General features: G+C 37.6%; 1 protein-coding gene across 16 annotated transcripts in view; it reads left to right on the forward strand.

Annotated features, from left to right (window-relative positions):
* Positions 1–27,087, forward strand: part of LOC107216568 (histone deacetylase 4) — a 106,313-nt gene that overhangs the window by 65,667 nt on the left and 13,559 nt on the right. For 5 of the 16 annotated variants that reach the window (XM_046731831.1, XM_046731824.1, XM_046731825.1 and 2 more), the window contains 3 exons: positions 6,528–6,587; positions 11,121–11,278; positions 20,505–20,609. In XM_046731831.1, coding sequence (XP_046587787.1) covers positions 6,528–6,587; positions 11,121–11,278; positions 20,505–20,609 — 323 coding nt within the window. Of the gene's footprint in view, positions 1–4,156; positions 4,194–6,438; positions 6,470–6,527; positions 6,588–9,640; positions 10,984–11,120; positions 11,279–19,990; positions 20,017–20,504; positions 20,610–27,087 lie in introns of those variants that run through there. The other 11 variants (XM_046731826.1, XM_046731830.1, XM_046731833.1 and 8 more) reach the window with 9 other exon arrangements.

Consider the following 27,087-nt stretch of genomic DNA (forward strand, 5'->3'; position numbering starts at 1 on the left):
GAGAGTTACTCAGTCAATCTTCACCTAAAAATATTGTAAAATTCAGTGTGATATAATTTTTCGATTATAACGATCCCTTCCTTTTTCCTTACAATCAAAATTTCATTTTGCCAAATAATAATATATTCGAGTGACAACTTGTTTTATACAGCGTATAGGGGTTAATCTTTCGTAAGTATAAAATTACGTCCACACGAAGCTGTTTTCAGTGGAATTTTATCAAACTATTCGCGCTAGCTCTCTCTCGTCTCCAATTATTAGGATATGCAATTTCTTGCCTATAACAGCGTCGCGTTGTCCCGTGTACGATTGTTAATGACAAAGATAAGGCGAAACATTGAAGGAAAAATCCTCCGTGAGAAAACGCGAAAAGAATGACGATTTTCCACCAGCCCACAACTTTAAAATACCCCGGCTCGCCGTCTATCGGTCTATTCTTGGCCAGACACTTTTTTTTTCGCTCTTCGTACCGTTCGCATATTTATACTTGTAACTATTTATACGTACACGAATCTTGCTAGTTTTGCGTCCGCTTCTCCGAATAATTAATGCCCGTGTGCACTGACATATATTTATATATATGTATATAAATAATATGTACGGTCTGCTTTTGCACGAGCGCTCTCAGACTGTCGGGTTAGCTAAGAGCGTATTTTTAGCCTGATTCTCTCGCTCGCCTTTCGTTTGCAAATTGGTCGAATCACCCGATAAAGGATCTCCATTAATAACAACGAGGATATTATACGTACGGCATGTGTGTGTGACAATGACCGTAAGTAAGCGCTTTTAGCGAGCGAATTTCAGACTCGTCAAGCGATTCTCGTCTCTGCAACGTTTAACGAGAAAAATACGTCTGTCAAAATTTATCTCAGCTGAGTTTTTTAATTTTTTTTTATTTTCTTTTTAATACGCTCAACCTGTTTTAGGTTTTTATTCCAAATTAGGTGGTCGTTAATTAGCAGTCGAACCTATGTTATTATAAGCGTATAATTTGTTTATATATGCACAGGTGAAGGGATTTGGTAACGGATACCAGACGCGACGTTAATGATTAATAAATTTGATCGATTGTGAGGAAAAATACCGAAATGAAACACGGTAATATCCCCCCGATGAGAACAAAGACGTGTGTCAGGTTCAGTTTGTAAACACGTAAAGTTTGAAAGAACGTTAATTGGACTCCCTGATGAATTATTTATTTTTCGAGTAATAACGATCTATTAGTTTACAGTGCGACGGTTAATTCGTTCGGGAGATCCTGTCCGTGTAGTGTTTTATCTACGAACTAATTACATTTCGATAAAATTACTCTTCAACGTTGCGGGAGAATTATAATAATTGCAATATATTGATCAGTATTTTCAAACCAATTATATGTGTTGAAACGTTTCGAGTTTATTCACGGACCGAATTTCGTCAGAATTTCATACGTAACTACGTATAATAATTTTAAGAATTTCCTGTCTCGTGAATAGAGCGGCAGGAAGGTGGAGAATGGTTATTTGTCGATTATTTGATGAACTCCTGGAAGAGCTTGCAACAGTTTGACCTTTTCAACTTGGTTTTCGATATAGCCTCAGAAGTTGTTTCCTCACTCTCATGTGCAATGAATGGCACGAGTGGAATAAACCCATCATCACAGGCCGTGTAAACGGTTGAGGGCCAAATTTGATCTGTGCGTGTGAAGCAAGACGTGGAAATAATGGGAAAAAAAAAAAAGAAAAGGAACCGAGTCAATCTCAAATTCTTATTCTCTTCAACTCTCGCAAGGATTAAATTTTTCCGTTTCTGTGTTTACACATTGCAGAGTCTGACGTTTCATTTTCCTTGTCATGTTCATTTATTACATATTTATTCATTTAACGACTGTATTTTTTTGTTTCCTCATCTCCGCACGAGTCTCTATACTATAGTTATTTTTTTTTTTTCCGACTCTTTCCATAGTAATTTTGAATTTTTGTTTCTTCTTACGCCTGTGTTATTTCTTCCTCCTCCTTCTCGCTTATTAATTTCTTCTTACTCTCTTCGATCACAGCTTCGCGGTTCTTCTCTTATACCTACCTACCTACCTACACTCTCGTCGCCTTGAACTTGAATCGAAGGAATGCGCGGAGCAGTGACTCTTGTTCAGTGTTTGCTCGTTTTACTTGCCGCTTCTCGTTCGTTCGTTTCTTCCTTCTTTCCTTCCTTCCTTCTTTCAACTTCTCCATCACATCACTGTCATCCGTTTCACCGTCATTCGTTACCGCAACGGCGATTATCCTCTTTGACGATACTCTTTTCCTTTTATTACTCATTCCTACGTCTTTTATTTTTTTTTTTTTTTTTTGTTTATCGTCTTACTTGAGAAATTTCACTGTACAACTTTGTCGACATTATTCTCATATTCCTCTTTTTCCTTTCCACGTACGCACCTCGTTACGTACACGAACTTATAAATAATAAATTATTTCCTTACTTATCATCTAAGGTAAAAGCATTCTGACATCTTTCCTCCTTTCCTCGACTGCAACTGCACGCCGGAAGCGAGTCGCTTTGTCATTGAATTAAACACATGGCAGAGATGAGAGAAATTCAATATCTTCCTTTCCATTCTTATCAGTTTCTTTGATTTTGAATTTGATTTTCTAATCCTTTTCTCACAAATAGCTCGACAATTCTGAGGAGAAGAAAATTTCTCGCGTCATCTGCGAAGAAGGAAATTCTTTATTACAGTCCTATGGTGTACATACATACATATATATACATACATATATATATATACATGACAATATTATCTACGGTCAGAATTTTATTACGTGATGTTTATAGCCGGATGTTACACGATGTATAGACGAGATACGGGTTATGTTAGGTGTATGTATACGTATATACATATACATGCATATATGTCGGTGATGCCGGCGATGCTGCGGTTTTTAATGCAGCAGCAACCTGAATTATATTTTTAGACTTTGACCGATGAGTCTTTTTTTTTTTCAACCTTTTCTTATTTTGCAGAATATTTCTTGCAGCAAAGCGCGTATAATCGTGCGTGGAAATAATTTTTTCACTAATATAAGACGGCTTGCAAACCGCAAGCTCTGTGAGTTCGTTTTTTCTTCTTCTTATTTCCTTCTCATTCTTCGTTTCTTCTCTTTCCCAGGGAGCGAATAACAGGTTAAGTAGATTTCCTACGCTCCAGTCTTGATTGCAATTCTCGATGTTACCATTTTTATCCTCACGTCTATTGTACTTGTTATTATTGTCGGTGTACGGCAATTATACCCGTTTAAAGATTACTGCCTGTACGTTATTGTAATGTATATCACACTGGCTTGCGTACGAATCATTTATAATTACACAATAATTGTATACTTCATATCGCGGCAGAAGAAAAAGTTCGTATGCATCGTGGTTATAATAAAATAGATATACGTTGACGTACGTAAAAGAGGATAAGAGTATAAAATTCTCTTCATTTCGAACAAGAACATTTCTTCTTTTATCGTACGTCGATATTGTGACAGATTGGAAATTTGTATTTCCCATTTGAATATTGTAGCAACATTTCTTTTTCTTAATCCTTGGAATTTCATAACTCGTCAACGCATCGGCATACCGATAAGACTGGAACGAACTTTTGTAGGGAATTGAACGTTCCGCAAAAAAGTATACTTGTTTTATGATAAATCTACTATTTCAAAAGTTATTTGAGGTCAATGGTCAACAAAGGAACTTGAATAACTCTACGGGGAAGTATAAAATATTAATATTAAGAGCTGAAACTTGGACAGCATCTTTTTTTCGTTATTTCGATCAACGTTGTCGATTTTCATTTTGTAAAAAAAAAAAAAAAATAATAACAATCGGTCGATTTTTTTGATACAGTCAACATATGCTTAAAACCCGAGCGGAAATCAATTAATCATTCACATGCGAAAGGGTAGAATTATTAATTTACCAAAAATTGACTGTCGTAATACGAATATTATACATCCGGTGAATGTAGCTTTGTATAGGTATACGTACGCATCAGACCTCCGCGAATGATTATAGAAGTGTGGAATTATACGAAGTGGAATTGAGAAACGGTGAGTTGGAATTGTGTTGTTCTGCCGAGTTATTAATAGAACGGTGAGTTAATCAATACGACCAATTAGTGATCACCTTGCCACGAGAAAGAAGAATTATGCATACACGTCGTATGTACGGTATGTATACATATAGGGTGTGTATTTACGTCGCTGACAAGTTCGTAAGTTGGTATCAGATCCGAGGTGTACACGTATACGAATTCCTGCGAGTCCTGTTGCGCTGTCGTACTTATTGTTGGTCCGTGCACATCGTATGATGGGTGTTATTTATACTCGTAGTTGGAAAAAAAGTAAAACCGAGTCTTCGGCACGTCGAGAAGACACGTTAAATTTATTTACCTGCATTATTTATTTGCCGCATGTGTACGCATATATGCAAGCGATTTGCCTGACTTTTAAAAATTTTCCTTCGATTTCAAAAAAAAAAAAAGCTTGGAGGAATTCTTAAATTATTCAGCGTCGAGATGTAAAAATAATTTTCCCTCGCGTATCTATATTATATTATATATAGATCCTTGAATAATTTTTCACCTCAAATAACTTTTGAAAGAGTAAATTTTTTCGTAAAATGATGAAAGATCTTTTTTGTAGATCGTTAAAAATTACACACAAAAATACGTCTGCGAATTTTTTGTACGACGCGTCGTTGGCTAGTTATAAAAATCAAAACGAAACAAAAACCATTTTTCCCCATTTGTTCTTAGGGAAAATAGAAAAGTGCGATGCGCGACATCTCAATGTTGATACTGACAGCTGAAATTTTAACACGTATATTTTTATACCCGAATGAAACTTTTAAACCTGTTTCCAATAAAAAAAAACAAAAAATACACACGTACCGTTGTATTGATAATATAAATTAACAGCAGAGGGAACGATTAAAATTCGAATAAAATTTATTTGAAAATTGAGGTATATTTTAAAAAGCGGTAGTCTGCAAAGGTCGCGTAAGAAGTTCGACGCAAGTTTCATTTGAAAAAATCTTAGAAATGGATAAATTTTTTTTATCTCAAGAATTCTGTACGGTTGACGTCATCGCGTTCGTCGCACAACCGCACCGCATATTCATACGTATTACCCGCACACACGCATGTTCGAAAAGTAAAGTATCAGGCTAATCGCGGTTGTGTATCATTATTTTTCGGAAAACACCGCTCATGTTATATTAAATATCGTTACGCTTTAACCCGGCTCTTGGGATTCTTCGTTATTGTTACACGTCACCCGCGTTTTTGTTTCATTAAACATTGTCCGACCGATCATCCGGGAACATTGCCGATATTGTTACGTACGTACACACAACGGCATATCATGCATAATACGTAGAGCTTGCGTACACGGAAAAGCATGTGTGTACGTACGTACGGTCGAGGTTCTATTATTATTCCCGAAGGCCGTTCTTTCTGTTATACGTATCGTGCATTTTACGATAGGCAACTTCGTACTTTGGTAGATACATTGTTGTATATTGTACGATACATAGAACGAAGCGGCGAAGCCTACGTCTAAATATAAAACTCCTATTCGTATGTTGTATCGTTATACGCACATGTACGGCAAAAGCTACAAGTATAAATAATGTTTCGTGCATGTGAGAAGCGGGGTATTGCGCGATTCGATGGATGGACGACGATTGCTGTTTATTACATACTATATACCTACATATTACAGTTGATTTTCAATCGGACCTACGTCGTTTTTTTTTTCTCCTCTATAGTCGTTAACAATGTTGCAGGGATTTGAAAAATTTATACATACATGCATACATATATGTATATATGTTTAATTTCTTTCACATTTTTGATCCTTCGTGCGAATTGTTACATCGTAATACACGTGGTAATCTGTTCGAGAAATATATTGGGAAATCGATGTGATTCCGTTATTGAACTATGCGGAACGATGCGGTAGGAAAAGTTAACGATTCCCTGGACGTAAATGTACACATACATATATGTACGCATGCATACGTACGACGTACGTGTTTTACACGCCATTTATATCCCGTTTTATACGAAGGTTTTCCACGAAGAATCCACGACCGCAATGTTGATTTGCTATAAATCCAGCGCGTATACTTTACAAGATAAATGTGCAACATACACCGCGTATCGTGATTCGTTGATATTTTATGCATGCACCACATCGGCTCTCCGTTTAACCGCAACGATGATGACGATAATAACAAGAACAACAACCGTAATAATCTTAGTAATAATAATCATGCTTAAACGCTAATTATTCTTATTCGTTTACTCTGCCGGAATTAATATTATTATAACGTGTCAGCACGTAGTTGGTTAATTTGAAAACAAAATATCTTCTCATTTTTCCAACAGCTGTATTTTATAATCTGTTATTGCCGATGTGTGAAACTATGCAAGAGAAAGGAGGTAAAAAAAAAAATAAAAAACAAATCACACGCTTAATCACGTTTCCCATTTGTTCCAGAAGACGTGGGCTATAGAAGTGTTGAGATATCGTCCGCCTTCGCGCATATACCCCAAAAAGGTGAGTATTCGTACGCATACGTACATACATATATATATATATATAAAGATAATGCGTTACACACTACGGTTTTGCAGAATCAAATCGGAAGTAAGGAACTTTTTTTTTTATTATTTATTTCATCATATTATTACCGTAGTAAAGATAGAATAGGCGAATTAAAAAAAATAAAAAAATAAAATAAAAAAAAAACAAGAATAGGATAATTTTCGATTCGTGCGAATGAAAAGAACGAGAGATAAAGTCGGAGAATTTTCTTAATAACGCGGCGAGTGATCGATCGTTAAGTAACGAAGAATAAAATCCGCTTCGGAGTTGGAAAGGTTCACCTTCGGGCGACTTTTTAGGTCGTTTTACAATTAAGTTAGTTGGTCGGTTCGAACACTAATCGTTGACCATTGGCATATATATATATATATATATATATATATATATATATATATATATATATATATATATATATATATAGGTATATATGCATACGAAGGAGCGGTGTAATAATCAAGCAACTTAATACCTCTTCGCCTGATCTCGCGGATTTAAATGGACGTAATGTCACCAGGTGCGCACGTGCAAATGTCGAAGAACCGTCGCTCGGCCGATCGCGTCAATGTGTGACAAGTGTTTATTACTCTTAGTCGGTAGACGCTAATCGTTAGGATAAACGCGATTCTCGCACCGACCGACGATCGTCCTTTCAAATTTCATACCACTATTTTTACACACTCGCGTTTTTTTCTGTCTCTCTCTCTCTCTGGCTCACTCACTCACTCACTCGCTCACTCACTCTCTCTCACTCCACGCGAATGTCAAGAATTTAACGAAGATGTTTTTCTCCCAGCGTTTCGCAGTGCAAACTTTTGGAATGGGTTCTTCCGCTACTGACCTGCGGTAAATTGAAACGGCACAGGTTCCTTGAACGACTGCACATTTTTTAACACTCGAACAATACACGTTACGTTATTACGACCGTTGGGCGTCAAAATGCTTGGGTAAAGTTGAATTGTATTATTTATTTATTTTTATTAATTTTTTTTCTATCGTATTCAATAATAACAAGCACTGTATTATTTCATATTTAACGGTGAAGAAGCGTTGATGGCGTACAATATTTTTGTCACGTCAAAAGTAAGTGCAGAAATTGTTGAAATCTCGAAACGTATTTATCGTACGTATTCGATAGATCAACATTTTTCTTCCTACGGTTTGCGGTATTTTCTTTTCTTTTCTTTTTTTTTTTCAATTATTATTCTCAACTGCAGTTTTTGCAGATTAAATAAGTCAATGCGAAGTTTCGCTTTTTTTTTTCTCAGTCTTTTATAATATAAAAATATTTTGTTTAAATGTGACTTTCGTTCCTCTCGTTCGTTAATAATTATACATATACATATATGAAAAGCCAATGAAGAACAATGCCAACAATAATGATAAGAATAATCAATCGTTAATTCGACATGTCTCGCAAGAGGCTTGGATGTACGAAGATTGTAGCGATTACACATGTTGTATCGAATGGCGAACGCCGTGATCTCGGATCGTCGGTTAATAACGTAAATATCACAGCCGGTACTCATTGTCAGAATCAGCAGCAGCAGCAGTCTCTCGATTTTGCTGCACGAAATTATCTCCTCTTGCCTCAATAATTGCTAATTCCCGGATGGTCGTAAACGTCACTTCGTCATCGTGTGCGACACGCGGATGACGAGAAACGCGTATCTCTAAACACGTACATAATACGTCGAGTGTAAAGTTCACTTCGTCTCTTCAATTCATGCGTGTTTGTACACACGCGCATGTGTTACGTTTATATATACAGCGCCTAATCATCCGCACGTATTTTATTTACAAATTTTTTACACGCTGACATATGTACACACGTGTTGTGTATGTATATGTACATCGTTTAAATAAAATTTCCTTCCCGGTTCACTGCCACCGTTTTATTATTATGCTTTCACACGTGTCTCTGTATTTATACACGTACGTGTGCGTGTGTAGGTGTATTATATACACACGGAATTTCTGTCGCGAATTGGAAAATGAGCGAGGATATGATTGGAAAAAATAGGAAGGGAAAATATTGTCGAGAATACTGATCCACGTTACACCGACGGGTCATGTTGATGTGCCGATGGAAAAATCATACGTACGTATTTTAAAATCGCGGATGTTTTTTGTACAAGGGTATATTATAATAATAGTAATAACAATCGTGCGAAATATTTCGCATATTACATCCTCTGCTAATTTAACAGAAAAAAATCTACCTCGTATTGTGTACGTAAAAAAAAAAAAAAAAAAGACTGAAATTTCATATTTACCGGAATTGGCGTTACGTGGATTGTGAAAATCACGTTTTAATTGTTCGAATTTAATATCGTATTTTATTCTTGCACGCTACGTCACGAAAAACGTACAACACGCAATCGGTATTACAATCCGTTATAATATCGTAATTACACGTATTCCCTCGCAGTGCAGACATTGCATACAAAGAGACTTTCGTACGTAAGTGTAACCTTTGCTCGTGTATAAATAAATACGTCGACGCTTAGATGGCATATATTGCGTTGTATGCATATATGCACGTGTACACAAATACGTACATACGCGTATACGTATAACCTGGTACGTTTATCTATAAATATAAATGCGCGTTAAGATATGTAGATTTATTTCGCGTTGGTAGACGACGTCACGCTCTCTCTCTCTCTCTCTCTGCACACACACACACACACACACACACATTCGTATACACCCCTCTTCTCCGAGCCACCCATTTTTCCCCCTCCCACTTTATTTTCCCCACCAATTCGTGGAGTGCAAACCAGCCAACCAACAACGAACACTGACAGTGGTGTTTCACTTGCGAAGTTGGTATTGTCGATACCATCGTAAGTGAGAGCACAAGAATTCTTAGTCGCGATCTCGATCGCTCCGCGCGAATACTTGCGGTTTGAATACGCGGGTTATTGACATGTAATATTTGTTGGTTTTTTTTTTTGTTTTTTTTTTTTTGTAATCTTTTATAACGATAAAATTTTCTGTAAAGATAAAAAAAAATAAAAAAAAAAAAAAAAAACACATGGAACAAAACGATAAATTTCTTCGTAAAGTAAAGTTTGCGACGAGGAAATTTTCTAAAGCTCGTGTATGGATTATTGATGTTTTCATCGCGTTTGATCGCTGATGGGAGAGACGAGAAAGACAATAGACGGGATAATAAAGAAAAGAGTAATAACAAACATCTTGTGACATTGTCGTTTTACGCCGTTGTTAAACGTTGCTGCTGCTGCTGCTGTCGATGGAAACGTCCGCGTCGCCTGTATAATATTGCAACTTGTGTTTTTATATTCGAAAAAGAGAAAGCGAACGATACGTTGTTTCGATGTGTTATATCGTGACTGCAGCGTACACGGTGGTATTTCAATCGAGTACAAAATAATCGGGTTCGCGATTAGCGAATTATAAAACAATTTTTCCGCGCAGCGTTCTTACGCGTATCTTCTAAAATTAGAAATTCGGCTCGCCTACGAAGCGAATATTCGAAAGACTTGCCGGGGGAAAAAGAAAGAGAAAAGAAAAAGACTGAATAAAATTCCGAGTGCGCGGTAATCGTCCGGCGCGGGATTCTTTTCAATTTCAATTTATAAAACTTTTGAAACGTTCTTCGTTCGCGATATTTATAAAAACTTGACAAAGTTATTCGGAATATCAGGGGAAAAACGTTCAGTGCCGGTGGTGGTGGTGGCGGTAGTGCTGGTGAGAAGAAATTGTTGTAAAAATAATAACAACAAAAGCAACGATAACAACAACAACGATAATAATAATAACAATAACGATAATAGTAATATATGAATATGAAACAGGCGTGAGAGAAGATTGACTTTTTATGTTTCGCGGAAGTGTTTTGACAAAAATAAAAAAAAGCAAACTAAGAATGAAAAAAATAATTTAGTTGCCAAGGTGTATCGGTATTCTTAAATTCGAACGACGCACGTCACCAGACTGCCTGTCTACCCACACGTTTTCGATTATGTATATACAATGATCATCGTATGCCTCTACAGTACACGGCGTGTTTTGCGCAAATACCGTGTATTTTAAATTTAGACGAGTCTAATTTTGCGAGTGACACAGTGTCGTCGTCGTCAGAGAGAGAGAGAGAGAGACTTGACACTTGTCAGTCTGCCCGCCCACACTTTTCCAATTTTTCGTCGACAATAATGCTTGTAACAGTGTAACATCGACGCAGAAAGAGAGAGATAAGACATATGCAATCGATAAGAAAAATCATAATAATTTGAAGATTTGTAAAACGAGGGGGAAAAGAAAGTCCGAAGTACAGTGAAAGATAAATTTGGCGTTCGCGCAACGACGTCAACACCAACAACCGGTAATTGTCGATCGTTCCGACGAAGATGAGGATGATGTCCGTCGAGCATCATCCCTCGGCCTTCAGTCCCTACGTATCGAATCCCTCGCTCCGTCTAATGCCGTCAACCTTACCGGAAATGTGTATCGTATGTGTAGACATGGCCAGGGACACGCCGGGGGCCCCAATGTCGAGGCCTAGGGATCTAGCATCGGCCGGAACTACGACAACCACGGTTACTTCCGGGGCTTTCCACGCGGCTGCTCCTGACTCGGCGGCCCTTCACGGACACGCGCTTCAGCAGAAGATACTTCAGGTAATGTGGAGCCCTTTGCTTCTATTGCAATTACCGTCGATATTTATTGTTTGCCGCTAAGTAGACGCAAAAAGCAGAGAGAGAAAGAAAGAAAGAAAGAAAAGAAAGAAAAGAACGCCTACTGATCGATGTGTGTATATTATGCGGAATGTCGTTGTTGTGCAATTTGATCCATTAAATTGAAACATTTTTTTTATTTTTTTTTTCTCCATCTTCTTTATACGATTCTACTTTCTTCTACGCTTCTCACTGCGGAAGTATGATAAACAGAGAGAAACAAAAAAAAAAATCCGTATTCCGAGTCTTAGTCATTTATGTTCTAATGTTGCGTGGTAAATAATCACGTAACTTTCTTTAACGAAGAAGATTTTGTTTCGTCGAAATATTCACGGTTCTTGTTAAGGTAATAAAATTGATAGGGAAGATAAAAAAAAAATAATAATAATTAAAAGAAAGAAACAGAGAAAAAGAAGTCGTAAACAAATACAGCCTTATTCATATTTTCCAGAACTTGAGTAGTTGTCCAACGTGATTGTGCAAAGTTCGTAGAAATGAACGGTCGTGTGATATATAATATATAATATATATAAAAATATATAAAATATATATTGTTTATATTCAAGTTATTCTTTCCTTCGAATACTTGTACTTGAATCTACACAAAATGGAATGAAATAATTCGTTCTATGAAAAATTTCGCCACGTCACACGGCCGTTTATTTCTACGAACTTTGCACGACCACGTTAGACAATTACTGAAATATATTGTATACATAAAGTAGGGTGTTTCAGAAAGAATGAATTTGCGATTTTCCACCGTCGCACCTCCGTAAAAACTTTGTTTAGGTCAAAAGTAAGGTTCTAGCAAAAAATGAGCGTTCTACGTTATGTGGAAGATCACGCTCAGTTGATTTTGCAATTTTATACATATTTTTTTTTCTTCAAATTTATAGAGAATGGTGGATAAATTTTTTTTCCTACCGCTTACGTCAATTATAACATCAATTTACGTCACTAAGACGACCCGAACTTGTAATATTAATTCTCCAGTTGATATTTGAGCAGTCTGTCCGAGGATCGTTTCGTTATTAACTCAATTTCATAAAATAGTTACAATTTAATATGAATTTTTAATTTAAGAGAATTAGATTACCGTTTTATATAACGTTGCGTTACGGATCGTGATCTTTGAGCTGAATATTTAAAATGTCGGGAAAGAAATAATAATTGAATTGCTACAATGTGTTTTTTTTACAAATTCAAAAAATTTTTGAGATAACACGTGAAAAATCAAACGAGCGCAATCTTCCACGTAACGTAGAACGCTCGTCTTTCCGCAGAATTTTTCTTTTGACCTAAACGAAATTGCCACGTTGGAAAATAATTTTTTTTGCTGAAACACCAAAATATACGGTCCGTGTGTGAGTCAATAATGTTATTATCTTACGTAAGGAAATTCTCAATCGTCGCACCGCTTTTAATCTCTCTCTTTCTCTCTCTTTTTATTTTTTTCTTCGTTTTCTTGATTTCCCCTTTTATTCGCAGCTGTGGATATAATTCAATCGATGAGAAGTTGTCATTTCCATTCGCGGAATTCATTATTGTACGGTGTGCGTGTGTATTATAATAACGCCTGTTGCAAAACTACGATTATATTATATATATTAACATTATAATACATATATGTGTAATGTAAGTTTTCCATCGCGCCAATCGGCACAATTGGAAGTTTATGTTTTTTTTTTTTTTCTTCTTTTTCTCCTTATTCGCTCTTTTTTCACAACTCGCTCGCACGTCCCCGTTTCGAATGCCGATTAGTTTCGCGTGCGCGTTTTGAAAGCAGAGTTTAGTCGGCACGACGAGGCAACGACTGAATGAACATTTATACGATTGTAGGTATAACGAATCTCAAAAAAGAAAAAAAAAAAAAAAACAAAAATTTATTGCTTTCGTTCTTCTTCCTTCATCGATAACCGTTAGAATACAAACGGATAGAAATGAGCAGCATATATTTTCAATTTCCTTTTCCAAGTTTTGTCTTTAGAATCGATACACGACGCACGATCAATTTTGTACGTGACGTCACTCAACGTTAATACATCCGTATCTTAAACTCGTGCGTGAATATTTTCTAAACGTGTGTTAAAGATTGTAAATTCGAGGCGAAGCGACACGAACGTATGTAGAAATTTTTACATACACCCGAGGTCCGACTGTTTCTTATCTTATCGCTTACAGAGTGACCTCAATAATGGAACGAATTCCGTGGCCGTATCTATATATAGAACTTATCGTTCACCTATTGCTACGAATATCGACACGTGTGTTACATATACCATACCAGTCTACTTAGTATGTATTCGCATCGTGCGTCGCGTATATTTGCATGCGCGAGGTCAAATAATTACACGAAACACAATCAACGATGCGTTGAAAAGTTGTAAATTAAATATCTTAGCATTTCGTGCCCGTTAAAATGTTTTTAACCGCGTATTCGTACGCGATAAAATGTCGTATGAAAATAAATAATGTTTCAGTGAATCGCAAGGTTGAAACAAATGAACACGCGCGAACGCAAACGGATAACACGGTTAAAAATAATTATCATTCTCGCCGGGGTTTGTTAGAAAAAAAAAAAAAAAAATTCTTTTACCAAATCGTCGAAGCACAGCCTGCAAGTTCAACTCCGCCGTTATTATTTATTTATTTTTTTGGTTTTTCTTCTTTATTCACGCGTACATGTACCCGTACAACGTGTGAAAAGAAATAACGTGACGTAAAAAAAAAAAACGTAAAAAGACAGAAATTTTCCTTTCTACCGTTTCTTCGCGTTGTCAAATTTTTTTTCCATCCTCATCTTCTCTTCCCCGTTTCTTCGTTGCCGGTTATACGTATCGATATACGTATAATACGACGTATATCGTGCATACGGCTATTTCTAAACTTCATTGTTATCGCAGAACGCGGATTCCCTGCGTCAGAGAAGAGCCGAATATTTTGGTGTACGCCTGATATCTGTAGAACATACCGTGCGTAGAAACGACGATTTATTTGTTTGTTGCGTGCGTTTTTTTAAATAATTTTTTTTATTATTTTCTTCCCATTTTCTATTCTCATTTTTCTCTTATTAGTCGAACGGTGCTAATTGGCGACGTGTTCTTCTTCTTCTTTTTTTTACCACCGCACGTACGTACTACGTCTATCCTTTCATTCTTACATCCGTTTGTCGTCTAACGATATTTCGCTATTCATCCGTCTGCCTGCGTTACGTACATGTAACGCGCGACAATCGTACGCGTGCATATTTTCTCGTATCTTATCAAAACAAGCTGCAGCTGATTACGACTCTCAATCAAATTATACGAATATTGTGCATCGGAATGAAATACTCGAGACGTAGTATTTAATTATAATTGACCGCGTGGAATTTACTCCGTTTCGTTGTTATTAACAGTTTTATAGTTATATAAAGAATTTCGATAATGCGTACCAGCATCGTTCGATAAGCTGCTGCGTGTCAGCTCGCCGGTTATTTCCGTACTAATCTGACCCTGAATATAATATAGCTCTGGATATATATATATATATATAATATATGTGTATTTTATACACACACACGCACGTGTTGCATGGAAACAGGATACATTTATATATTATATAAATAAATTCTTATCGCTTATTCGCGTGTTTGCCGAATAATTGATGTACAGTTTTTTAGCCACTGTTTAGGTCGGACACAAATTTGCCCGGGCAGTATCGACGCGCGAAATAACGATTACAAACAAATTCTCGTCCGTAATCCGTGCGATGTTTACTTGAACAGAGAATTCTCATCTTTGCGCGTACGAATATAATACGTATGTAAATATCAATCTTATAATATATAAATAATATACCGGATTCCTCCTCAGAAAAAACAAAAATACTCATGGAAAATCATCAATTTTCTACGAATCGTTCGCGTCACCCTTTCCAATAATCTTTTACGACAGGTACTCGTCAGTGATTATTTTTCGGGTTTTATCCGTTATGCTTTTCAATTTCCGGCAGTAAATTTACAGGGTTTTTTTCTTTCTTGCAATATCTTGATTTTTTTTCATTTCTTTTTTTGCACGACGTGTTGTACGTTCTTACGTTACGTGAGAGTTGATACCGTTATGTCTAAATTATACCTGTTTAATAACGAGGCGTTTTTAGAAGGTAATCAAGAAATTTCGCAAACTTTAGACACGTCCGCGGATTTTGCAATCGTTGGCCGCACGTGCTCGTGGCATTGTACGATATAAATAACTATATATTCTAGAGATATTATCACTGGCAGTTTCGCAATTTTTATTATACAGACTTGTTTAACGAATCGGCTCGATGTCGGTTTTCAAAACAAATATTCCCCTTCTCGTCTCTTTGCTTTTTTAATTATACATGTTTTTACCTATCTATAAATTTTTCCTGTCCCTCGTCGATGATTATAACAACGAAACGTCGTTAAATTTACATATCGAATATTTATACCGTGTCTAAAAATGTTTATACACACATAGTGAATAATACGAAGCTCTTGCAAGTTTCGCAACGTCGAGTGTCCGCATATTTATGTATAACATGACGCGTAATGTCGTACACATTATAGTCGCGTCGCGTTGTCCTCGTATACGTATGGTAGCAACGTTATTTTAGGTATAATTAAATTCAATGCTATAAAATTTGGATGTAATTTATTTTTACGCACGTCTTATTATAATCGAACGAATAAACAGTCTAATCAAATATCCTTAGGATTAAAATCTTGATTCTTGAAGGAGGTAAAAATAAGATGTACAAAGAGTGAATAAAGAGAAGATAGCTTTGACGAGTCGTAACGTGGTACAAAAAACGTGCGTGAGGAAATAAATAAAATAAATAAAAATAACGGCAAAAAGAAACTCTACGTTTCAAAGCGTATTATACGTATATATAATGTACAATGTTATATATATTGCGCCTGTTGACCGTGAGAGGTTTATACGGATTCATTCGTATCTTATCGTCCAGGCTCGCACTCGATACATACACCAAATGTAAATTGCCGGCATTACGGCCAATGCCATTACAAAGTCCAACGTAGATCCGTATACGATCCATTCGCCCCAAGGAAGTACCTGGAACAGATTGATCGTTGGGTATTTTTTTTTTTTTTTTTATTCTAATTTCATCGAGAAAATAAATGATTTCTGTGAATTCGAAGCAATACGCTTGAAGTATGCAGACACGCACGTCAGGGAATATAAATCGTGACGAGGTGAAAATAAAAAATGAAATTTAAGAAACACAGTGGAGTAGAAAATAATTTTTTCTTTTCCGCGCTTTATCGGTGTATGGTTTTTTTTTTTTTTTTTTTTTTTTTTTATCGCGCGTGGAAATAAAAAAAAATAACCTGAAACTTTGCCGCGATCAATGCGAGAACCACGAATATCCATAGGATGAAATTTCTGTAGGAAAAATGTCCATCCCACCAGCTCGCGAATTCCCGGGAAAAGTTTCGGGATTCCGCATCGCGTCCGTTCCTATAATCCGCGTCCACCGGATTATCATCCCGATCCGCGTTACGATGCCGTTCGTCGTAATCTTGAACCCAATCCCCGATTAAACCGGCTACGTCTAATTCCGTAAAGACCGGAAGTTCCCGACTTTCGATGCCCGCCTGCAAGGTTAGACAGTAGTTGACAAAACCTTAAATTACAGACATTTAAAATTATACTCGATTATGTTTAATTGTTATAAATATCGTAGGTAGGTAGATACGTACATGATAAAAAAAAAAAAAAAAAACAAATCAAACATTTATTTACTAAATATTTTCTCAATCCGATTGTTGGAATATCGGACAGAAACCTCGAAACAAGTACCCAAATGGTCGGGGAGGTGTTTGTGTTGTTGTTTTTTTTTTTTCGTTTTCAAGTGGTTACAAAATAGCTGTAGACGAATTCTTATGCGTTGGAAAACGAAGGGTTAACGAAACTCACGTTGCCTATATCAGGGCCGGTGTTGTAAAAACCGATTAAAGTCGCAGGGTGAAATTAATATGTAATGACGAGGGATGAACGGGGATGAGTTTTTTTTTTTACCGCATCCGAGGCGAGGGTTACGGAACTCAAGGGGGCTCTGCACATCGGACAAGGTGGCGATTTCGTTCGACGCACCTCGCAGTATCTGGCCAAACACTTGGCGCACAAAAAGTGACCGCAGGATGCTCGGACTCCGGTTTTTCGATTTCCGAGACAGACCGGGCAGACCTCGACTCCGTTGTACGAGGTGCTGATCGATCATGGGAGGCGAATTTGATTTATTTGTTACCTTTGATTGTTTCTTTTTTTTTCTTCAAACTCAATCGACCGTCGAGCAAGAACGAAGTTGAATCCAGCACGAGCCAGATTCAGCAGGCAAACGTGCGTCATTTTTTGGAAATAGAAAAATGCGGTTCCGTTTTACCCTCGTAATTTTGTAAAAGTATTCGGGTTCCGAGGTGTTTCACAAAATTTTCATTTTCTATCTTCGCTATCTCGATTTCGAACGAATGCTTAGATCGTTTGGCTGCTGATTCTGGCTGCCAGCTTCAGCCTCGTCACGCGTGATACTTTTTTCTTTTTTTCTTTTTTTTCTTTCTTTCACCTGGAGTGATTTTTCATAAGGGGGCTCGTTATGGTTTCTTTCGACGCGTCGTCAGTCGCGGTCGAATCGTGGGGAAAGTATCTTCTCAACGCGTAGAAAAACCGCCTTCCGTTATCGGCGAAATTGATTTTTTTCGCGAGAAAAAAGTAGCCGCCCAATCCAACCGCCAGCAGTGTTGCTCTGGTTAAAAAACCACGCCAGCTATTCCCGCAGGAGCCAACGGATTCTGGATTTACAGGATGAAGCTGGGCGAAAACCGTTTGCGGTTTTGGGTAATCCGAAATATTCATCTCGTTAGCGATAAGCCGGATTACGCGGTTTACGCGGGAATAGAAATCGGTCTTATTTATTTATTTTATTTTTTTTTATTCAACGCCGATTCGCAGTAACCGCGAAAAAATTTGACTTTGTCTTAATTTTTTTTTCTTACTTTTTATTCCTCAAATTTTGCGTTTTTCGTTAACAAAAATTTCCGTACAAACGACAGGTTATGACAGTTTTTGAAACTGTGGCGCGATTCAGGTGAAAATAAACGATTTCAACACCGCGAAATCATGTGTCACAATTACCACCATACGTAATTTCCTACGAAACATATTTTCTCATTTACGTCTCGCGATAAATTAACCGCGAGCAGAGGGGTTAACAATATTGGGTATTGAATTATTTCGCGGGTTATTTTATTATTCTCTACGTGATTTGCCAATTTTTTGACATTTTCAAACCGTGCAATACGTGCCTGCAGACAACGCATTGTATACGCGACACAATTGTTCGCTGTACGAATTGACAAAAAAACGATGCGAGTCATGGCCGCTGTTGTCAAGGCTCCGCGTCACTTCACTTCTGCAATAACTTTTGCACGTTTTATGCAGTCTTATTATTAGAGTATCTACGTGCATACATTTTTTTTTTGCCGTATCCGACTGATACTCGATCGATGAAATCGCATTCTTTACCCAGTATAATATGTATACATATATAGAACGTCTGTTTAACCCGCTGGCGATTCGTCACGACGGATATTTATAGAATTTACACATCGACGGTGTACTTTCCTATTTTCCATGAATTGTATCGTGTTGTACAAATATATATATATATTTTTTTTATTTTACTCACTACAAGTGTAACTATAAGCTATAGATGACGATCGCAAATCGACCAACTATTCTCGTCTTCATCGTCATGTCGGTGGATCGACCGAGTTTTATTTTGACGAAAGGAAATCCATTCCTCGGAATTCGAGCTATTATTACATGTCCACCTAAGACGTACGCTGTTTACAATTACTCATGCAAACGACATCTTGAATAGTTTTTTTCTCTTTTACCGGTCGTATGTTTTGCTGAATTTGCATTATAAAAGATGGTAGAAAAAAATTTGTTATAACAAAATACTCAACCAATGAAACGGAGGAAGGATAAAAACGAGCACGTTATTACGCTGCTGATTTATACTAAATTGTATTTTTTTCCGAACTAACGTTGTCGACTCAACAATAATTGTGAGTTAGAATTCAAGGAAATTATTCTCTAGTTGGCGAAGGAAGTTCTGGTCTTGCTCGGAATTCGAATTACCGTAACTTCGCGTACATGTGAATATATGATATTATCTTAAACGTTGTATATATTCTCGTAGCGGACGATACGACACGAGGATTTCTCGTAATTTATTTGTCGAATCATTATGCACAAATAATATCATATAAAATTTTCTTTCCTTCCGATCACGGTCAGACATATCCACTTGTCGTCTTTTATATAAAATAAAACTGCCGCAAGTAGGTCATAAAAATTGAAGTACAGAAAGAATTCGGCTGAAACTTGAAGTAATAAAAATTCTAGACTCTTGACTTTTTAATAATATATATTTTTGTCCGCTTTCGTACGTAGCCGGGTTCTAAACTCCATGCGATTCCCTCCTGCATATTTTCCTTCCACCAAGGGAAGTGTGTGGGCGAATCCAGTCCGTGATCCACGTGGGTAAAAAAATGATTTTACCAATTGGACACATCCCGTGGCCTGCAAGCTACCACGTGCACTAAACGTTATACGTGATATTGCGAGTGCAGCGACAGCATTCGGTCAGTCAGTCGGTATATAAATGTCCTCTTCTTCTAGTTGACACGCGTCCGTAGGAAGAGCTTCTTGATACTCGTTGCATGGCACGTCTCATTATGCAACTGTTGAAATCAATTTTTTTTATAAATTTTCGATTATTGAATCGAGAATGATATAATCGTCTGTTTGATAATAATACAATAATGATCTACTTCTAACGACTACGTTACACCTGTCATAGATCGTTTAAAATTGATCTGAGGTGAAGACAATTTTGCCAAATTTACCCGCAATGAGATAAAAACTATTGGCCGTATTTTTATCCCACTGGCGTCTTACTTGGAGTTGCGAGATGTATATACATATATAAAAAAAAAGAAAAAGCAACTCGACTCTTCTCGCTATTTTCAATCAATCGCGGTTAAACGCAGATCGATTTTCACGTTTTCAATCCGCGTCAAACTGCAGTTGTAATTGTTCGAACTTGCCCTTGAGGTGTCTGGGTTTTTTTCCAGCTACAGCAGCATCATCAGCTCCAGCAGCAGATCCTACGGCAACAGTATCACGCTCAGGAACGTCAGCTGGCCCAACTCCACGAGCAGCAAATGCACCAACTTAGGGTAAGAAAAAAGTACGAATTTACAGTCGTTGTTAACAAGTTTACAATTAACGCGTACGAGGCAAATTGCAACATTTTACAAGAACTTCACGTACCGTACAATACACGTAGATCCGCGCATTTGTATGATAATAATAATAATATTGATAATACGAACATCGTCGGTTATTTATTATAAGAAATGAGAAGTAAGAAATTGCGAATCTGAGGCAGTGAACGATTTTTGTCGTGAAATAATATTATTATTACCACACTCGCAAAGAATGAGTCAACGAGCGACCTTTGAAGACTTGTTAACTTTTTTATTTACCAATCTAAAAATAACATCGCTTTGGTATCTCGCTTTTGTCGTACGGTTCTTTTGTGTCGCGTCGTTCTTTGGTTCTCGTTGGGATTCTGCCCGGGGAGAAGTCGCGGATTCATAGATTTCTCTGGATTTTCTTCTCGTCTTTTCTCTACCCGCATCTAAAGCAAACCTACGCGGTACGGAGACTTTGGCGTGCGTACGAACGATTTATAGATTCTACAATACGCTGCAGCGTAAATAACGACTCTTGAAACTTTTTTTTAACGAATACCGCAAGTGTAGCTAATTGCCTCGATCGTAAGTTCAAGTTGACTTTGTTAAGTGGCTTCATAGTCGTAGTCGCTCATATTTCTTACGATTAGTCACTTTTTGTCAAATTTTTTTTTTTCAAGAAATAGACACTTGCGTCACTTTTTCCATCGTTATTGAGTTTCGAGCGTGAATAATTGTGTCGCACGATTATTTTTCTTCCACGCCTGTATCCGATCGACAAGATTTTGTTTTTCAAGTTTTATTGTCAATAAATTCATAAATCAGAGTTATTGTTAACTCGTCATTCATAATTACTAAACATCTTGTACGGTGATAAATTTTTCTGATGTGAAAAAACTACGTGAATAAACAAGGAAAACTCGTCTACAGCGACATAATTAAAAATAGGACTATTTCCGAATGAGATGAGTAACGATGCTGGTTAAACTTCACGTTTGATTATTCTACAACAATTTGAGTAAATTTTTCCCACTTTTTTTTTGACACGTGAATTATAATTTGCAAATAACATTTCGGCTACGATATAACGTAATTGTTAAACCAAATTCTTGATTTTCTTAAGAGCGGAAAGTTAGCTCGTGTTTTCATCATTTTTACACAAAACTCATCGTTCAAAGAGAACGGGAATTGGGTGGTGATAATTAGTGGAAAAAATTCGGTGCCGAAATGTTGAGATCCTGCAGTTTTCGATTCCGGGCACGTCTGACCCCCGTAGCGGAAGTTAGCGAATCGCGGTCAACCGGTATGCTTTTACTCGAACATCAAGTATTTATAGACCATGCAGCCCGCGAGACTTTGAACCTATTCGATCTATGGCGAAACGTGTGTGTTGGTATAAAACCACCGCCCTGGGCGTATAATAAAACGCGAAACACCGGCAACTCTTCTTCTTCTTCTTCTCTCTCTTTATATCCTCTCCATACTCACTTATACATGCACATATACGTATCCATCATCGGTCATTAGTCTTCCGGGCCTCGGGTCTCGATTTAAAAAAGCCTATGGTCTATTATTAATTCCTTCGTCGATGGAACGGCGAATTAGAGATCGACCGCAAGTTTACAAAAATCTAACCCAACCTAAGCGTCGCGTTCTCGTCGTCGTCCATACGTGTATTTATACTTATATTTACACGTATAATGCTCGATATTCTTTAAATATGACATTCGTCGGGGATTTCATTCCGAGACGAATCGCTGTATATGCTTATAAAAAGAGACGGGTCAAGAAACTCATTCTTTCACGTGACGTATAATGTAATACATATATATTATACATATACGATAGAATATTTATCTTTTTTATAATTTAACGAAAATTCGTTGTAAAATGGCGGGTGTAGTTCGTGGAGCGCAGCGACAGACGGATGGTTAAAATTCTCGAGGAGCCTTCCTCGCCTGCCATTAAAATCAATGCGGTGACCGCGACTCTTATAATCTATATCCTTATACCTATACCGCTTGTCGTTAGGTTCGTATTAGAGAGTCAGCCATGCCCCGTTGTACGCGTCTGTACGGCGAATGTAGGAGAGACACGTGCGTTACCTCTTTTTTCGCCTCGCAATCTTAATCAGTCAGACGTGTCAATAGCTGACGGAACCCGCAGGCGCGTGTCGCACGTAACCGGAAACGGTTGACGTCAAAGGGTGCGGCGTTACGTAACCGCAAAAACGCGATTTTATTCGATATGTCGAAGTTATAGAGAGAGAGAGAGAGAGAGAGAGAGAGAGGGAGAGAGTGTGAGAGAGGTAAAGGAGGGAGGTCGAATTGATACACGGAATTGTGGAAAAGGGTGTAAGGAAAAGTTTGTGAAATTTTGGTCGATGTATAATTGGGATAACTGTAGACGGAAAAGAGATTATATTAGACATATTTGCAGATTATCGTTCGGCTTTTTATTCAATTTATCCAAACACTTGATAAAATCGGTTAAGGTACCGTGCACTGACGTCGTTCGTGAAAATATAATCTAACCGTGTGTCTGATGCCGTATTTCCCGGCATTCTAATCAGTGTATTATTCAATACGTATCAGGGTGGCGACGGACCGGAGAAACCGGGAACAAATGGTCAGGGAATTTCATCCATCGGGAAACGTAAGGGAATTATGACGGAGCACAGGGAAAAACGTACTTTTTTTTTACAAATTGTTTTCAAACGTCAGCCACGTTTCGTATATCCAGTAAAGCTAACTTTCGGAAATGGTATCGTTCGATTTCTAATTAATCGTGTGAAACGAAGCAATAATATGTGTGTGTGTGTGTGTGTGTTTTTTTTACCCAAGTTTTGTGGGAAAACGTCAGGGAATTATGAATTTTTTACGTTAAAAATCAGAGAAGTCAGGGAATTCTATTTGGGAAACATTTTCGCCAAAATTGTATATGTATATATATATATATAAATACGTGTAGACGAATCAGAAAATGGAACCGGTGGTTATAATGAGTTAGCCACTGACAAATTGGCGGACATCCATATTATGTACACTATACAGTCAGCGGGATGCGATTGATAATGCGGTAATTTATGTATAATTCTCTTGGCAAAGGCTAGTTTCCATTGTAATATCAAATTTATTTTCGTACACGCCGACATTGCAACGTTACGCCTCAATTCGCATCGCTCATCCGCTTCAAGTCTTGATGCATCTATACGTATTATATGCAGGTGGTGCTTTTCCTTTTCCTTTTTCTTCTTCTTTTACCCCGCGTGCAGAGTTCGCTTTAAGATCCGTTGTAACGTTACCTTCGGTAAAGCTTATTACTCCGAAAGTCGGTCACGACTTTAACCTGAGGGCTGAGGTCGATCTTATCTTATCTATATCCATCAGTTATTCGCGCTCTGCCATGGTTCAATATTCGCGTGCTCAACTGAATAAACAAACGATTTTACCGTCCGGTGTTTCGTTCGAAACGCCTTACCCATGATTTTTGCATTATTATTATTATTATTATTATTATTATTATTATTATTGTTATTATCATTATCATTATACTTCCGTATCGGACTTCGACCTCCACAGGTGTTCGTATCAGTATATACCGTATACGTTTAACACCGTTGTTCGCGGCTTCGTCGCGATTACACTGATGTGTGCGAAAACAAAAGCAAAAAAAAAAAATTACGCACCAATTTTCATATAAAAATACAATAAAACTTCCACGACAGCATGGTTTTTTTTTCTTCTTTCATTTTCTTTCACACGTTCTCTCCTACTATTGAAATTACGTCGATCCCTTCGGCTTTGAGAACTTATTATAGACTTTTATTAATCTTACGCAATATTCAATTCGGTGTACGGTCATCACGGTGTAGCCGTCGTTGGTCGGTCTTGAGTGAAATCGCGGTTAAAATTGGCCGTATGTAATTTTGTAGGATGCATCCGCGATTTGCTGAAGCAAGCTGCAGACTCGAGTGCTGCAACTTTGATTGAGTATCTGGTACGAGTCGTGTTTGCATATTTGCGTTTGCCAACTCAACGCGGTGTAATCAATTTCAAAATTGCGTTCCACAATTACGCGATAGCTGGCTAGGTCATTATTACACACTTACAGGTTGTATACCCATACATATGCATTCGTACGCACCTTAGTTATACACCTACATGCATATACGTGCACGATTATTTACAAGTTTAAATCGTGCGTCATATACACATTATTCTATCGCAAGACGTCTGCGCGTCGTATAATGTTAGTGAAAGAATGATTATTTCACGTATTATTATACGTATTACAGGTATCGGAAAGCGCATGGTATAAATTAAATCCTTGCGATTTTCGGCATTCTAATTAATTGATAATATATTTCTCCAGTCTGTATTTTCGCATATTAATGCTAGAATTAACACGCGTTACAATTTCGCGACATCTGTCTTTTCGCGCACAACGTCGTGTATCAGGCATATTTGAGTCGTAGCGCGCGGTCTTTGCGAATTTGGCAAGATATATTTAGCTGCGAGCTGGGAAAACGTGCGAACCAATAACTCTCCGGACAGCCGAGTAATAATTGTTATTTCAGTTCGACCTACGGACGGTCGGGGAATCAGCAAATCACACAAAACACGGGAAGCACGCGTGGCTCTTTCGTTTTCCCCTGTCGCTCGGTAATCAACGGTTAAACCCTACTTTATTATTATAACCATACGCGATCTATTTCTGTACCCGTAACCTACATAAATATATAACGCAGCTCTGTATATTACGCGTGTATCCCCCCCCCCCCCCCCCACCGCCACCACCACCGCCAAACTCACATGAATTCGGCCAATTTCAACGCGCCGCGAGACTCAAAATTGGCGAACACTCCGCGAAAGTATAATATTATATATATATATAAGTGTACGCATGTGTTGAATGCTCGTAAATTCATTAGTCATAAATTCTATGTAACATTCTCACCGTGAAATAAATTACTATCTATATTACAATATAAATATAGCCTAGAGGTACGGGTGTAAAATTGAGAAAAAATAGAAAATAGAACGAGAAGTCAAGGAGATATTGTAATATAATCGTATGTATTCATGTATGTATTGATTGCGTATCTCCGACACGTGTGCATGGATACCGTGTGTGTGTGTGTGTGTGTGGTCGCAAATTTGCGATTTGCTCGAACACAGAGAAGAACTCGACCTTATAAGCAAGCAGCGTGTATGGAAGTATGTATAAACTTTCACCGTATTTATAGAAGAGGGTCTCTCTCTCTCCCTCTCTCTCTCTCGTTGCATGGCAGAGGGGGCCATTGACTCGTTGAGAATTGCCCGGAGGCAAAACGCGCGCAATTCTGCCGATCGACAATCCATGACTTATACGCGTATGTATATATTTATAACGTATACGTATATTTATTGTATCTGTGTACGTACAGGGCCACCTTGTTACAATCGCGGGAAGATTACGCGGACAACTACGGAGGACATTCTGCACGTTTGATTGATATGATATTGGACCTACATGGATGTATGCTGGCGTGTATGTTGGAAACAGGTTCGAAAGTTTCATTTAGGTATAAAAATAGGGGGGGGGGGGGGGTGTAAAAATTTGAGCTTTTAATATTAACATTTAAGAGGTTGCACGTCGCACTTTTCTACTGGCCGTAAGGATAACACGGGATAAATGGTTTTTGTTCCTTCTGATTTTTAGAAATAGATAACGATGCGACGTACAGGAAACTCACAGACTGGTTGTAAATATTAGAAGGAAGAAAAAGCATTTTTTCCCGTGTCATTCTTATGAAAAATAGAAAAGTGCGACGCGTAGCCTCTTGATGTTAAATATTAAGATACCCGAATGAAACTTTTGAACTTGTTGCGAAGATTGAAAGAAAAGAAATCATTTAAACGCCCTGATGTATATTATCATGTATACTGAGACGAGACAAAAAATGAGCCGATAGGAAGATTTCAAATATTCCGTGTATAAGCCTTCTTCGTTACTATATTTCTACGCAATGTATGTGTATAATATATATATATATATATATATCTGTATACATATATACACACGGTACATGTAATATTAAAATATATGCCAGGTTGTTTTATTTTCCACGCTCAATTAGAAATCGTAACGGTGAGAGATATGCTCGCTCGATTTGCAATGCTAATGATTCGTGCCGGGGAATTTGGCAGGCTGTGCTAACAACCAACCTTTGCAACGTTGACGGTTTAAAAATGTCGTAATATAACTTTCTTGCATCGAAAACACACCGGCCTCACTTTTACAGGCCTGACCACACGGGTTGTGAGAATTTTCCGTCACGATGAGTAATTCGGAGTAAATTTACCGCGAAAAGTGAGTGAAGAAACCGGATAGAGCAAGGGAGACTCTGCTGACTAATATACCAACCAGTTTTATTATTACGTGACGCCGAGCATCGTGATACTGCAGACTATATATA

Source organism: Neodiprion lecontei, chromosome 2 (assembly GCF_021901455.1).
Source record: "Neodiprion lecontei isolate iyNeoLeco1 chromosome 2, iyNeoLeco1.1, whole genome shotgun sequence".
Lineage (NCBI taxonomy): Eukaryota > Metazoa > Arthropoda > Insecta > Hymenoptera > Diprionidae > Neodiprion > Neodiprion lecontei.